The sequence below is a fragment of the Manis javanica genome, chromosome 15 (assembly GCF_040802235.1).
Source record: "Manis javanica isolate MJ-LG chromosome 15, MJ_LKY, whole genome shotgun sequence".
NCBI classification, from domain to species: Eukaryota; Metazoa; Chordata; class Mammalia; order Pholidota; family Manidae; genus Manis; species Manis javanica.
The window spans coordinates 87,307,289-87,323,049 of record NC_133170.1 but is presented as its reverse complement, the minus strand read 5'-3'; the positions used below and the strand labels follow the sequence as shown (position 1 = coordinate 87,323,049).

The following is a 15,761-nucleotide window of genomic DNA, read 5'->3' as shown; positions in this document are numbered from 1 at the left end:
GAACTCCATAAGACAGGAGAGGACAAATACCCGGTGGGTCTAAGGTGGCCCCTCGGCGGTGCCGAGTTCCTTGGGCAGGTCCCGAAGCCGGCCCCACTGCCTCAGCATCAGGGACTGAGGGTGCCGGGGGTGCCAGGGCTGGTGGTGCTGGGGGTGCCGGGGCTGGCAGTGCCGGGGCCGGGGGTGCCGTAGGGGCAGGAGGGTAAGGAGGGGGATCATCAACCATAAGCAAATCTTGAGTGTCAGGGTGAACTTTAGTAGTTTCTTTTTCCTTGCTCTGAGGTTGGGTCTGGGCAGCTAAAACTTGAGGGCCCGTTTTCTTTTGCACCCAGGGCTTTACCCAGGGCGGTGGGTTCTCTACCAACTCTTGCCAGACTACAATGTAGGGTTGCTGATCCAGGTGTCCTTGAGATGAATCTTGGAAGACAACAGCTTTTACTGCTAATAAAGTGGAGAGATCAAAAGTCCCCTCCGGGGGCCACCCAACATTGAAAGTGGGCCATTCAGAGATGCAGAAAGTCTGCCAAGGTCTTTTCTTAACTTCTACTGACAAATTATGTGCCCTAGTCCTTACTTCTGTCCAATGATCTAGCGTCAGACTAAGTGGGGTCGTCACTGTCTGTCTCATTGTCAGTGTAACAATTATTAGACACGTGAAAAACACAAAAAACAGAGACACACACAGATTAGACACACAGCGGCCGCTTTTTGTTTTCTTCAGATTTTTGACCAAAAACCGAAAAGAATCGGTGGGTTGATACTCTTGGCACCCTAAAATCAACCCTATCTCATCATATTCACTTTGCTGGAAAAACAGGTGAGAGGCCACCAGGCGTCCCTGGCCCTCCAATCTCCCCGAGGCGTCCCCCAGGGTTGCAGCCTGCGGTGCTCCAAGTACGTCTACTGACCGCAGTCTCGACCCCTTTATGGGATCGGGACGACTGCCAGACAGAGGGTACCCCTTTCAGAATTCCGACCGGTCTCACTGAAAAAGCAGAAAACAGAACACAGACAACTCAAGGCGCCAGCCACTAATCTTACCTCTTCCTCCAAGAGCGACTTCAGGAGTGAAGCAGGGTGAGCGCACAATCCCGGACGAGCCCCCAAATGTTGGATTCTCCCAGAGGAGGACGCCGCCCCAAATCACGAAAGGCGTCTCTTGATGCAACAAGCAAGAGGAATTTATTCAGGAACCAGCTAGCTGGGGTCCAAGTGTCAGCCTGACGCAGCGGGTCTCAACAAGGACCTCGAGCACTCAAAGCCAAGGGTTTATATAGCATTTTCAAAAAGGCAGTATTTTTCCATAAGCACATAACTTTTCAGGCTGGTGCCACATCCTGGGAATTTAGCAAGATAAGATCATGTTAGGGTGGTTTCTTGGTATGTATGAGTAACCCACACAAGGGTAACTGACTAAAGGTTACTATTGTCGGTGCTTATGATTGATTAACTTGTTTTTCACCTTGTTTTTCAAGGCCTTTCTGAGTCACATATTCAGAAAATGGCCTCTGGGCTTCTTAAGATGGCTGTGCTTAGGCTAACCTGCTGTCTTCACTAAATGCTTAGATTCTACAGTGCCTTCCGCTCCTGCATGGTCAGGTCTCTCCCGTACTGAAAAGCTTTAGGAAAGAACGCCTCCCTTGAGCCCTGCTTCCTCCCCTCGATGTTACTTGGCTGTCTTAGCCATGTTTCCCCAGGGAAATCTGTACCCGTTATGGGCATGTCCCTACGTCATGTTCTCCCATAAATCCATTGCATGGTAGCCTCTGTCTTTGCCACTAGGATGAAGTAAGACTTGCCGGGTCGGGAGGCACCTCCCAAATTGCCAGGGTCAGTGGACATTTCAAGTCTGTGTTAATGACGTTACTGAGGCATTCCACAAAACTGATTGTCCCTTCTATCCTCAGTACCCTTGACCTCACCGGCACCCCCGGGCTATGTTGCCCCAGTATCTCTAGCTGCCAACGGTACACAGTACCTGTGTGTACTCGGTGGCCTGAGCCCTGCATGATGCCATCTAAGTCTTGTAGGCGAAATTGTGCTGGAGGCCAAGAGTTCCAGCTTTAAAAGCAGACACCTGAGTCTGAATCACAGCTCTTCCGGTACGTTGCTGAAAGTGCCTGAACAAGTTGCTTCCCCACTCTGAGCCTCAAATCCCCATTATGAAATCTGAATAATGATAGTAGTCCTCGCTATCCCTGTCAGGTGGGTTTAATGTGCTGCATGGCAAGTACCTAGCATCCGGTGTTCACCTGACGAATTGTACTACCACCCACCCTGTCACCCAACGTGTCCCCTCCGCACATATCCCTGCCTTTGTCTTCACTAAAGCTGGGTGCAGCTCATGTCTGGGCTGTTGCTGTGGTCTGGTCTCCAAGCTCACCACGTCCAGTTCACCCTCCACATTCTCACCACAGGGTTATTTCTGGCACAAAGATTGTATTTCACTGTGGTGTTTATACCGTCACTGTTTTGTTCAGATAACTGGCTAATTTACATTATAATTCAGATTTTGTGCCTCTTTATCCTCTTCACTAATTTCACTCACCACCCCAACCCCTCCCCAAAAGTAACCACCAGTCACTGCTCAGCATGTATGAGTCAGCAGCTGTTTTGTTAATTTTTGTTTTATTTTGTGTTTGAATTCCCCAAATAAGTGAAATCATGTGGTATTCTTCCCTGCTTGGGTAATTTCACTTAGCATAATACCCTCTAAGTCCATCCATGTTGTTGCAAATGACAGGAATTATTTTTTATGGCTGAATAATATTCTATTGTGTAAGTGTACCCACCTTCTTTATCCATTCATCTAGTGATGGACGTTTGGCTTGCTTCCATATCTTGGCTATTGTAAATAATGTGGCAATAAATGTAGGAGTGCCTATATCTTTGCAAATCAGATTTTGTTTCTTTGAGTAAATTCCTAGTAGTGGAATTACTGGATCATATGGTATTTCCATTTGTAGTTTTTTTTTCTTTTGGTATCATTAAAATACAATTACATGAAGTACTTTATGTTTACTAGGCTCCCCCCTTCACCAAGTCCCCCCCCACAAACCCCATTACACTCACTGTCCATCAGCATAGTAAGATGCTGTAGAATCACTGTTTGTCTTCTCTGTGTTGCACAGCCTTCCCTGTGACGCCCCCCCTCCAACATTATACATGCTAAGCGTAATGCCCCCTTTCTTCCCCACCCCCCCACTCTTATCCCTCCCTTCCCACCCATCCTCCCCAGTCCCTTTCACTTTGGTAACTGTTAGTCCATTCTTGGGTTCTGTTTTTCTGCTGCTGTTTTGTTCCTTCAGTTTTTCTTTGTTCTTATACTCCACATATGAGGAAAATCATTTGGTACTTGTCTTTCTCCGCCTGGCTTGTTTCACTGAGCATAATACCCTCTAGCTCCATCCATGTTGTTGCAAATGGTAGGATTTGTTTCTTTCTTATGGCTGAATTATATTTCATTGCGTATATGTACCACATCTTTATCCATTCATCTACTGATGGACACTTAGGTTGCTTCCATTTCTTGGCTATTGTAAATAGTGCAGCGATAAACATAGGGGTGCATCTGTCTTTTTCAAACTGGGCTACTGTATTCTTAGGGTAAATTTCTAGAAGTGGGATTTGTGGGTCAAATAGTATGTCTATTTTGAGCTTTTTGAGGAACCTCCATATTGCTCTCCACAGTGGTTGAACTAATTTACATTCCCACCAGCAGTGTAGGAGGGTTCCCCTTTCTCCACAACCTCACCAACATTTGTTGTTGTTTGTCTTTTGGATGTTGGTGATGCTTACTGGTGTGAGGTGATATCTCATTGTGGTTTTAATTTGCATTTCTCTGAAGACTAGCAATGTGGAGTATCTTTTCATGTGTCTGTTGGCTATCTGAATTTCTTCTTTGGAGAACTGTTCACCTCCTCCATTTTTTAATTGGACTTTTTGCTTTTTGTTTGTTGAGATGCGTGAGCTCTTTATATATTTTGGATGTCAACCCTTTATCGGATCTGTCATTTATGAATATATTCTCCCATACTGTAGGATGTCTTTTTGTTCTATTGGTGGTGTCCTTTGCTGTACAGAAGGTTTTCAGCTTGATATAGTCCCACTTGTTCATTTTTGCTTTTGTTTCCCTTGCCCAGGGAGATATGTTCATGAAGAAGTCACTCCTGTTTATGTCCAAGAGATTTTTGCCTATGTTTTTTTCTAAGAGTTTAATGGTTTCATGACTTACATTCAGGTCTTTGATCCATTTCGAATTTACTTTTGTGTTTGGGGTTAGACAATGATCCAGTTTCATTCTCTTGCATGTAGCTGTCCAGTTTTGCCAGCACCAACTCTTGAAGAGGCTGTCATTTCCCCATTGTTTGTCCATGGCTCCTTTATTGTATATTAATTGGCCATATATGTTTGGGTTAATGTTTGGAGTCTCTATTCTGTTCCACTGGTCTGTGGCTCTGTTCTTGTGCCAGGACCAAATTGTCTTGATTACTGTGGCTTTTTAGTAGAGCTTGAAGTTGGGGAGCAAGATCTCCTCCCACTTTATTCTTCCTTCTCAGGATTGCTTTGGCTATTTGGGGTCTTTGGTGGTTCCATATGAATTTTTGAACTGTTTGTTCCAGTTCTTTGAAGAATGCTGTTGGTAATTTGATAGGCATTGCATTGAATCTGTAGATTGCTTTGGGCAGGATGGCCATTTTGACTATATTAATTCTTCCTAGCCAGGAGCATGGGATGAGTTTCCATTTGTTAGTGTCCTCTTTAATTTCTCTTAGGAGTGTCTTGTAGTTTTCAGGTTATAGATCTTTCACTTCCTTGGTTAGGTTTATTCCTAAGTATTTTATTCTTTTTGATGCCATGGTGCATGGAATTGTTTTCCTGTGAGCATGTATTTTTAACTAACCTTTATTTGATATTCAACAACCTCATGTGTTAATCATGGTGTTGTAAAGTGTTATATGGTTTCCACTCTAGCCTCAAAAAGTCTTAAGTCACAGTTATATGAACAGTAGTACTGATGATACTAACTCCAATTCTGCAGAGTGTAAGAGGTAGAATAGAGTGTCTTTTCTATATGTGTTAAGATAGAGCCTTAGAGTTTTGAAGTTCAGGAAATTTGACTTGAAGTCTACAAATTGGTGCAAACCCCTCACTCTGTTAGGGCCCCTTTTTTCAGGGCTGTAGGTGCCTGGTGGGCTTATTCTACTCAAAATTCTTTTCTGTCTTCCCCCTGTGCAGATTGTCACCACATGTCCTAGTTAGAGACCCTTTCCATCCACCCCCCAATTCAGTCAAAATTCCGATTTGCTCCCTGTGGGCATAAGGACAGTTTGTACTAATATCATTTAGTATTGATTCAGCTTAGGTGTTGTTTCTCTTCAATATCATATGAATATATACATGAGTGTTTAATATTTTTTCCCTGTGTTGTTACTAAAATGGTATTTTTATCCAGATGAATCTGTAAAGTTGTGTGACAGATGTAGGAAAGTGAATTCAGGGGATGTAATGGTTTTAAAACTTGTGAGTGGTGTGTTGCACCTTTACCAGAATCTTCCCTTTAAGGTGAGCTAAACCTTTTTGAGCAGCCTGAGATTTGCTTGAGGAATTGCCAGGTGGAGGAACAGGAAATGTTTATCGGTGGCTGTTCACTGGCTGTGAGCCGCCTCCTGTTTAAGCTTCCGCACTGCGGAGTCCACGACGTCTACGTCCTCTTATTGAGTTACAGCAGGGTCCTAGACCTTTACAGGGACCTTCGAGAGGAACTCAGTTGACATTGCTAATAACCATAGAGGTCTAAAAAGCTTGATTTGTTAACTGAATGCTAACTTTTTAAGGCAGAATTTTCAGTGTTTTGCCTTCACCTAACTTCTAAGACCCAGTATATTTTCTTGGTCTAAGAAGATTTCCCTTAACTGTCACATTTTCTAATGAGCACAAATAGCCAGAAAATTATTTCTTAGCTCTCTCATACTCAGAAGGAAGAAAGTGTCCATTTATCATTACCCTTTTCAGCAGGTGGATTGAGTGTCTGCGATGAGCAGCACACCACGTACCCCCGTGTAGTTTACGGCAACACATTTGACCTCCTCGTTTGGCCTCTTTGCCTCCACAGCAGACAGTCTTTGTCTCAGTTCTGTGCATTCCACTTACCCTCAAAGACCCAAACTGTCTTGGAATGATTGACTGGCCCCCCAATTGCCCCATGTGGAGACTTCAAGTACAGGCAGCTCGCTTGGGAGGTGATCCCAGCAGGGCCTGTGGGGGAGGTGGTAAGACAGGGAAGGAAGGACCGAACACCCTTTGCATAAAGGAGCAGGTTCCTGGTGGGAGCGGCCGGAAACGTGGAGACTATACAGAATGTGCTTCATATGTCCGGCCGTGGGACAAGAGAGCTGTGATATTGATCCACAATTTCCGCCCCTCCTTGGTTGGAGGCCTGCACCCAGAGCAACACTAGGCCCCAGTCTACATGTGTGGGTGCCCTGTGGCTGAGAAAGGCCTCAGGTAGAGAAGCCCAAGGACTTAGACCCTGGAGCCCTTGGTCTGTCGGGGCTGCTGCGGGCCAAGGGGGTTTGGTAGCATCTGCTGCAGCCTTGGGCCCTGGGCCATTTGCAGACTGGTTTCTGACCGCCGCTCCAGCTGCGTCTCTGAGCTGACTCCATCACCTGCCTTCCAGTTCACGGAGCTTAGCCTTTAGCCTCTCCCAGTTCACACAACTCCCAGCTCTGTCCATGCTGAGCCTTCTGTCCAGAGTGATCCAGTCCTCCTCCCGCCCGCACCTTGAGGGCCGGGTAACTCCTGGCTTGAATGTCACTTCCCTTGCCGCAGCCGACCCAGCAGCCCTGCGGAGGGCCTTGCTCCTTCCCTTCATTTCCTGAGTGCTCACGTGACTGCTATGCACTCAGCCCAGCTATGGTGCTGGCTGCCGGCCTGCTCCTTTTCCCCTGCAAACACCGTGCTGAGAACCGGGGACCCAGTCCCGGTGCCTGCTGTCAGTGTGCAAAGGAAAGCGTGTGCATTTAGGAAGGAGGCAGGCATGGGGTTGAGCCCCAGCCCTGGCGAGTGCCTTACCAGTTCTGAACTTCCATTTCCTCATTTCAGAAGGTGAACCCCCTTCAGAGTTGTGGAAAGGCTAGAAACAATGTGTGTGGGCTTCAGGTATAACTCTTACAGTGTTAGGGGCTTAGTAAATGTTAGAAGACAGGTGAAATCATTAAGAACCTAATATAATAAAGGCCAAGATAAAGAGCTGTGGGGAAACTAGAGGGAGCATTTATTTGATGAGGGGTTCAGAAGCAGTAACAAACAGGGAGCACTACCTGAAGTTTTTATATGAAAAGTAGGTTTGGAAGAAACACTGACTTACTAAACTTCTGAAATTACAGAACACGCATGATTCCATCAGAGCTAAATAAATACACATTCCTAAAAGTACAGAGTTGGGCCTCATTTCATATGGTGGTCAATTTAGGCCTTCAAAACATGAAATGGATATTGGTAGGAAAAGGTTAATTGACCTAGCATTATTTCTGGGAAGAGTCTAAATAATAATCTGTGGGTAAAATCACAATATGTCCAGAATCTTTTGCCTGGTCTTAGTCCATCTGCATGTTTACAGGTATCTACAAGGGGTGCAGAGAAGTAGAAGGATTCCATATCAATAGGTGCCTACAAGGGGCAGGGGGAGAGGCCGGCACACAGGGGACCGGAGACGGTTTCCAGGATGGGAGAGAGGCAGGCGGGAGGAGACAACTTGTAAGCAATAAATGGTTTCTCCCACTGTTTTTCCCTTTGATTTAGGCTTCAAGGTTTTTTGCCCCAGGGTGGAACAAATTTTCCCCTGGAGTTACATAAACACAAGTTTAATTTCTTCAGGACCAGAATGAAAGGTGGTAGACTTAACTGCCAAATGAGGGATTTTTATGAGCTCGCTAATAAAGAATCTTCTTACTATAGGATTTGTTCCAAAATAAGAATGAGTTGTCTAGAGAGGTTGAGAGATCCTTCACTCTGATGTTCTTTAAAAGTAAGACCAATTCCCACCAGAAGTGGTTTAGTAATAGAGATGCCTTAAGACAAGAGTGAAGCTTGAATCTCTCTGCTCTAGGGTCACAGCTTCTCAGGGCCCAACTGTGAAAAATATGAAGTGCATTAATGGAGTTCTTTTCATTTATTTAGGTGATCAAACTGCTACAGTCTAAATGCCATTACAGAGATGAGGCTGAGATCATCTGTCGCAAAGTTGAAATTAAACTCAGAAAGGAACATTTTCCTTATCCCCATACATGCATTACTGAGCTCAGGACTTCTCACTGGGAAGAAGCCATCCAGGAAACAGTGGGTGGGGCAGCCAACAGGAAGTTGGCTGAGGAATGTTATTTCCTGTGGAAATCTACTCGTTTACAGCATATGACACTAGCAGAAGATGTCAAAGCCATGCTCACTGAACTTCGAAAGGAGGTCCACCTGCTCTTACTAACAAATGGAGACAGACAAACCCAGAGGGAGAAGATTGAGGCTTGTGCCTGCCAGTCCTATTTTGATGCTGTTGTTGTAGGTGGAGAGCAGAAGGCAGAGAAACCGGACCCTTCCATATTTTATTACTGCTGTGATCTTCTTGGAGTACAGCCTGGAGACTGTGTGATGGTTGGTGATACGCTGGAAACCGATATACAAGGAGGCCTCAGTGCAGGGCTGAAAGCTACAGTCTGGATAAACAGAGATGGGAGAGTGCCACGGAGCTCATCCCCTGTGCCACATTATACAGTTTCTTCCGTGCTAGAGTTACCTTCTCTCCTACAAAGGATAGATCATAAAGTCGATAGTTCAGCTTAAAGCTGCCTGACCTTTCTTCAGGGACCCCAGTTTTCCTATAGTGTATAAATGACAAATAGGTTCCTCCTTTTTAAATATGCTATTGAAGTCAGCATGTGATGCTCCTTTCCCAAGACATTTCCCAGCTTGTAGTCACAGCTAACTCAGCACATATGGAAAATATATTCATCTCTGGATGTTTTTGCTTCATTACTCTTTGATAAGCCTTAGTCATCCACATGTGCCTGTTTTAACTCAGTCTGAAAACCCTTTCAGTACATTCCACTTTCTTTTTCTTTTAATAAGAATCTGTTATTTTGGAATAATTTTGGGGTTTATACTATAGTTGCAAAGATAGTATGAGAGTTCTATATACCTGTCACCAGTTTTCCTTAATGTTAAGATCTCACCTACCCATGGTACAATGACCAGAATCAAGAAATTAACTACTAGTGATATGTATATACATATGTCTGTATTACCTAGAATTCCTTGTAAGGAAGATTATGCCCATGTATTTACTTATTGTCTTTTATTTGTAACACTGTGGACTCGTGTGTATTCATTTTCTGACCTCAGTCCTCACCCAGTGCTATGTTATTTATTTCATTGCTCAAACATTCCCAGCTGCGGCCACTGGGAGCTCGTCCACACCGGCTTCCACGTCCCCTGGACATGCCCTCTGGAGCACTTCCTCCTTAGCTTCTGGCACCAAAGGTGTTTCTAGGCCCAGCTTATGCTTTCCCTTCCCTGGCCCTAGGATCGGTCATTTTCAAGGAGACCTAGTTCCCTTCTTTGGAGTATGGCATTTAGGAGCCAAGTTCTGGGTGAGGGTGTGCTCATTGCCACTGGGGTTGTTGCTGAGCACACAGCGTCAGGAAATACATGCATGTTAACCCATGGATACACACATAGTTACAAATTATTGTAGGAAAGGCATCCCCTGAGCCCCGTTTCCTTACTGTTCTATGAGGACAGCTGTCTGTTGCTTAACCCCAAATATGTCTGGCTTTGTAGGGAGCCAGATATGTCTTGCCTCGAGAAGCCTAAAAGCGGCGTGTTGTACCCATGAGAAAGGAAGTGGATAAGGGCCTTGAAGGCCAAGCACCTGGCCATGAAGGCCACGCCTATGCGCATCTTCAATACTTCTATAACCATGAATTAGCACTGTAGCAGTTTGAGAGGTACAGCTTTGTGCGGATAAAGTGACCTCTTTTGAGCAGCCTCCATGATGACTCCCGCTGCCTTCTTTGCTTTGTCTTGTCCCCTGGACCCTGGCACTTGGCATTGTGAGGATGAGGTAGGTGGTCATGAGAACAATGGCTCGAGCTTCCCTGGACATGGACAGGTGGAGGAGATGTGCCCCCCACCTCCCAGCCTATATTTGGTACCTGGTGGCAACATGCTTGACTGCTTAGGCAGCACCGGAGGATTGGGAGTCCACACACAGGACCTCGGAGGCTATACAGATGGCACTGGAAATGCTAGAGACCCAGTCCCTCTGGCCCACCAGGAATTGGCTGGGCAAGTGGTGTGGATGTTCCTGATGGTCACCTGCCATGCTGCTCACAAAACTGTGGAGTTGCAGCAGTGAATGCAGGGTCTCCACTAGGAGGAGGACTTACAGCAACAGGTGGCCACGGGTGGCTGAAAGCCCCTAGCGCTGTGCAGCAACATGTGGAGACGCAGGAACCTGTCGCCGCAGGGTGGCAGCTGGGTGGCCCCCTGATAGCTACCCGACAGGCAGCGTGCAGGGCCATGGAATTGCAGAATTTGGCCAAGCAATGTAAGCAACGTTTGGGTGAATCTGTGCCTGCCTGGCCATTGTGACTGTGAGATGAGGGCGCTGAGGACACAAAGCAGTGTAGATGTCAGCTCACTTGGGAGATGTATGAGTAGCGCGACTTCAAGTGACCGAAGAGAACTACTGCGGTGAAGCATGGCAAGGAAAAAGTAACCACGGTGAAAACAGCGCCAGAGGTAGGCCACAGGAGGACTGCTGAAAGTGAGTCACAGCCAGGCATGGACTCACTTTTTAGCTGCTAGTTTGACTCATGAAAAGCTTAATGGACAGCCTTTGGAGGTGTTGATGGGACTGTGGAAGCAGTTGCATCCAGACCACCGCTGTCGCCCACTGCCCCCAAAGCGAGTGGAGGCGAGCGCTGTGGTGGACCAGGAACTCCTGCCTTGTGCACTGACTTCCTCCCTGACCTAGGGGTGGGGCAGAGGTACCCAGCATATTGAGACATTGGACACTGGAGGCCATTTGTTAAAGTCACCATTCACTGGTCCCCAGAGAATGTACAGTGGATGTTGGTGCTGGTGGATACAGATGGTGGTTGGAAGAAGCGTACATCATCCACCCAGCACGCAGCCCTTTTAGTTCACCTGTGTGCCCTGTGAAGGAGTCTACGGCACCTGGAGAATGACAGTGGACTATCAGGAACTAAACAAAGTGACTCCCCTGCTGCGTGCTGCAGTACCGAACATCACTGACCTGATGGATGAACTGACTGTGACTTTGGGGACTTAACACTTTGTGTTAGATTTAGCTAATACCTTCTTTTCCACTGACATTGCCCTGGAAAGCCAGGGTCAGTTTGCCGTCACGTGGGAAGGCCGGCAGTGGACAGTCACTGTCTTCCCACAAGGACACATGCTCAGCCCTACTTTGTGTCACAGCTTGGTGGCTAGTGGCCTGGCCACCTGGTCCCCTCCACCCTCGTTTCAAGTGTTCCATTATATAGATGATACAGTGTTGACTTCTGACTCTCTTCCAGACCTGGAAGCTGCGGCTCACAGATAGGCTGCAGTGAAGACCAGGTGCAGGGACCTGGTTATTCTGTCGAGTCCTTGGGTGTTGTCTGTCAGATAAGACAAAGGTGTTACCCGAAGCGGTGGCTCAGGCCCAGGCACTGCGAGTCACTGATGCCTCCATACTGTTCCTGCTGACGGTGTCTGCCAGCACGGGTGGGTACGGGTGGGGATTATGGCAGAAGCACGGGGCCCACAAAGTCCCAGTAGGATTTCGGTCTCAGCTGTGGAAGGGAGCAGAGACTTGCTATTCGCTGTTGGAAGGACAGCTGGCAGCAGTGTATGCAGCCTTCCTGGCTCCTGAAGGAATCGGAAGTGCGAGCAGTACAGGTGGTTACTGCCCTCCCGAATGAGGGGTGAGTGCGAGCCTGGGCCACAGCTCCCCGGACTGGGGTTGCCTAGACACCCACCCTGACCAACTGGGGAGCCTATTTAGAACAACAGGCTAGATTATCCAAAAATCCTCTCACAGGAATTGCAGCAAGTCCTGGGACTGTTAACCTTTGTGGTTGAACCCGCACCCACCTTACTGGGCATGGAAGTGCCAGTGGTAAGCCCCTATGAGGAGGGGACAGGGACGCCACCAGTGGAGGCCTGGTATACAGATGGATCTGCAAAGGGCCACCCACCAACATGGGTGCCCATCGCCATTCAGTCCTTACAGGAAGAGTCCTGGTATGAGCCTGGAGTATGGCAATCCAGTCAGTGGGCTGAACTACAGGCGCTGTGGCTTGTTTGACTAGGGGATCAGGTCAGATAACCATATGTACTGGCAGTTGGGCCGTGTTTTGGGGCCTTACTGGTTGCCTTAGTGGGCAGAGCAGGCCTGGGCAATTGGCCATCGCCCACTATGGGGACAAACTGTGGAAGGACCTGTGGACCCGTGGGTTAAAGGAAGGGGCCCTGATATATCATGTGTCAGGACATCACCCAGAACTAAGCCCTGGGAATGATGTGGCTGATGCCTTGGCCAGGGCTCGTACACTCCAGGAACTGCCCCTTATGGAAATGGGGCAATGGCTGCATAAGAAACTAGGGTGTGTAGGCCCAAGAACCATGTGTAAAGTTGCCCAGAGGTGGCACATTCTGCTGATATTTGCTGGCGCAAAACAAGTAGTGCTAGCATGTGCTCACTGTGCTCACTTTTACCAGCATCGTCATCGGCTGCCCATGTTTCAGAGGGACTGAAACAGTTTAGATGCAGTGGGTGAAGCACTTGCCCGTAGCAGTACACTTGCTGAATGAGCAGCCAAGGAGAACGGGGGAAAGCCCCATAGGGAGGTTGGTGGTGGCTCGCCCATATGTCTTGAAATGTTTGAAACAAGACACCAGTGGGTTGGAGCCACAGTTGCTGGAAGAAATATTGCTCCTTCCTGCCCCACGTACACTGTCTCCTGGCCATACAGAGGAGCGGACATGGCCGCGGACCTTCGTGTTTGAAGAACATCCATGGGTTGCCTTGTATGAGATATGGAGAGGGGCTGACCCATGGGTTACAAGTGGATAGGAAAAGCTGACTGCTTCCTTTCTGGCGAGGGCAGTATCCATACCGGCAGGGACTTTGGTCGTGCAAGTGTGGCCAGTACCACGATTTCTGTTGAAGGCTGAGCCTGATGCCCTGTCAGTGTCTTCAGATGCCCTGGTCTGGTATCACAGACCAGGGAAACCACCCCAGCAGCCACTGTTTTGTCACAAGATGACAAGGTCACTTGTATCCTCCCAGAGAATTGGGACTTGCCATTGATGGTGTCTGTCTGCCCTGTCTTTCCGCCCAGGTTGACAGAGAGCAATAGTATGGTGGCGTGGGCCTATACTTTTGCCCAGATACATAATGTCTCCACTGCTGGGCGTATATAGAACTGCCGGACTGCTGTGGAAAATCGCTCCCACCAACCTGTCTGTGTAGGGACGCCTTCAAGCGTGGGATCATAATGATGCCAAAGGTGAAGCAAAATGCACGCAACCAAGCAGTTGATCCAGCAACAGCACACGCTCCGCCTGGGGAGGCTACCGTGTATAGTGGGTGGCAATGAATGTCTAGTGTACATGTAACCTTGCAAACTATAGCTCCACTGTGCATTGAATAGCAGGTTTCCATACCCAATCGCATGGTTGACTGGTTACCCAGAGAACTGTGCGCCAACGTCAGTGTTAATCTCACCCTGTCAGCCTCCTCCCTGTCTCTGACCCACAGATTAAGGAGGCGACACAATGAGATATTGAAGACCTGAACGGACCAGCCTGGGGACTCAAGCCGTAACAGCTCAAGAGTAATGCCGAGAAGGCACTCCTCATATTTATTGAGTAAATGAATATCTGAAGAATTCTGAGTAGGGGGTTCAGCACATGATCATCATCTATCTTTGAGTCCCACCCAAGGGCGGGACACTCCGTAAGGACACCGAAACCATGTGAGGGCGGTCACGAGCTGTAGGAACTTTTTATGGCTTTAATCACTCTGTCCTTGACCAAACATCAGAGGTTGTAGGAGAGACAGTCAAGTCACAAATCTTCATATATCTGATTTCTGTATTACTTGATTTATATATTAAGCCCATTAATCCCACAGCACCCCTAAGTGTGTACGCACTGTGTCAACTGTACCCCTGCCAGGAGAAAACATTTGGATATGTGGGGAATATGGCTGGTCCTATCTCCCTGCAAATTGGACAGGCCGTTGTACGTGGGGCCGCCCACACATATCAGGACAGATACTGCAAACCTTGCTGCGGCGCGCACATAATTGGGATGCTGTATATTCCTGTTGGCATCGCCCAAATGGACAGCATGGCGGTTTTACCCCATGGCTATCTTCCTTCCAGGAGTCGGCATTATAGATGTAGAATTACAAATAGAAGCCCTCGTACAGCATGTTGCTCATGCGTTGAATGTACCAAGGTCCTTGCCAGCCCTATTGCAAGATGAAGTCACCCAGATGCAGAAGGTGACTTAACAAAACAGAATGGCTCTGGATATACTCACAGCCGCACAAGGGGGCACCTGTGCTTTACTGCACGTGACTGCTGTGTTTATATCCCAGACCACCGGCAGCACATACAAGCTGCGCTCCAGGAAGTGGATGAGGAAGTATCTCAGACACAAGCCTAATCTCAAGACCCCCTGTCTACTTGGTGGTCACAGCTTGATCCCACCTGGGGATGGTTCCAAACCATAGTGGCCGCTGGGGCATGTGGCCTCCTTGTCTGTTATTGTTCTTTATATTGTTTCTGTGGGCTCTGGGCTCTGCTTTGTGTGCAAGAAAAAAGCAGATGGCTGCTGTCCTATAGAAATGGGTGGGGTGTAGGGAAGGTTTCCCCCTTTCCCCTACTGTTCTATGAGGACAGCTGCCCACTGCTTCATCCCAGATATGTCTGGCCTTGAGAAACCTAAAAATGCAGCATGCTGTGCCCATGAGAAAGGAGCTAGTTAAGGGCCGTGAAGGACACACGCATGTGAATGTGAACAGAGCTGATATAAATGTTTCCATACAAATTATTTGTTGTTGCTATTTGAGCACAAGTTTTCTGTTCACTTTGATAAAAACCTATATGTGGCATTCCTTGGTTGTATGGGGTCTGTTTAACTATACGATGCTGTTGAACTCTTTCCCACAGTGGCTCTACCATTTTACATTCCCCACTAGCAATGAATGTGTTTCTGTTCCTGTACATTCTTTTCAGCATTTGGTGATGTCAGTTTGTTAAAAAATAAACTGTCATTCTAAAAGGGTCTATTTTCTTTTTGAGGGCAGAATTGTTTTGGACAAATAGGTCTAATTAACATTCAGCTAGCTAGCAGAAGTCAGGTGAAGGTTTTTATTGTGTGAAGTTAATTAAATGAGGCCATTATACTGAGGTGGTCTTTATGCCTTAGCAGCATTCATAAAAAAGCAACACTGTCCAGCTATGAATGCCCCAAGGCTGGGAAATTGAAACCAAAGGACAAGCGATCACAACTAGCCAACTAGGATTTCTCAGATATGGTAACCACTTAACCTACAGCCAATCAGATAATCTCCTTGCTTTGCTTCCTACCTATTCTCTTAAAGTCTGACTGCTAATCACTTCCAGTTTGGCACTACCTGAGTTGAATCAATTTGTGCTCCAATAAACTCAAATTAGAAATTTTAA

The 15,761-nt window shown here is 47.2% G+C and overlaps 1 protein-coding gene and 1 long non-coding RNA gene across 6 annotated transcripts in view; one reads left to right on the top strand and one right to left on the bottom strand.

Moving 5' to 3' along the window:
• Positions 1 to 1,380, bottom strand: part of LOC118967480 (uncharacterized) — a 17,955-nt gene extending 16,575 nt beyond the window's left edge. For all 5 annotated transcript variants that reach the window (XR_012125662.1, XR_012125661.1, XR_012125663.1 and 2 more), the window contains exon 1: positions 1,042 to 1,380. This is a non-coding gene — a long non-coding RNA (uncharacterized lncRNA). The remainder of the gene's footprint in view (positions 1 to 1,041) is intronic.
• Positions 1 to 15,761, top strand: part of LOC108407495 (N-acylneuraminate-9-phosphatase) — a 22,673-nt gene extending 6,912 nt beyond the window's left edge. The window contains exon 2 of the mRNA XM_073223110.1: positions 8,182 to 15,761. Within this exon, the coding sequence (XP_073079211.1) occupies positions 8,182 to 8,838 (657 nt within the window). The 3' untranslated portion in view covers positions 8,839 to 15,761. The remainder of the gene's footprint in view (positions 1 to 8,181) is intronic.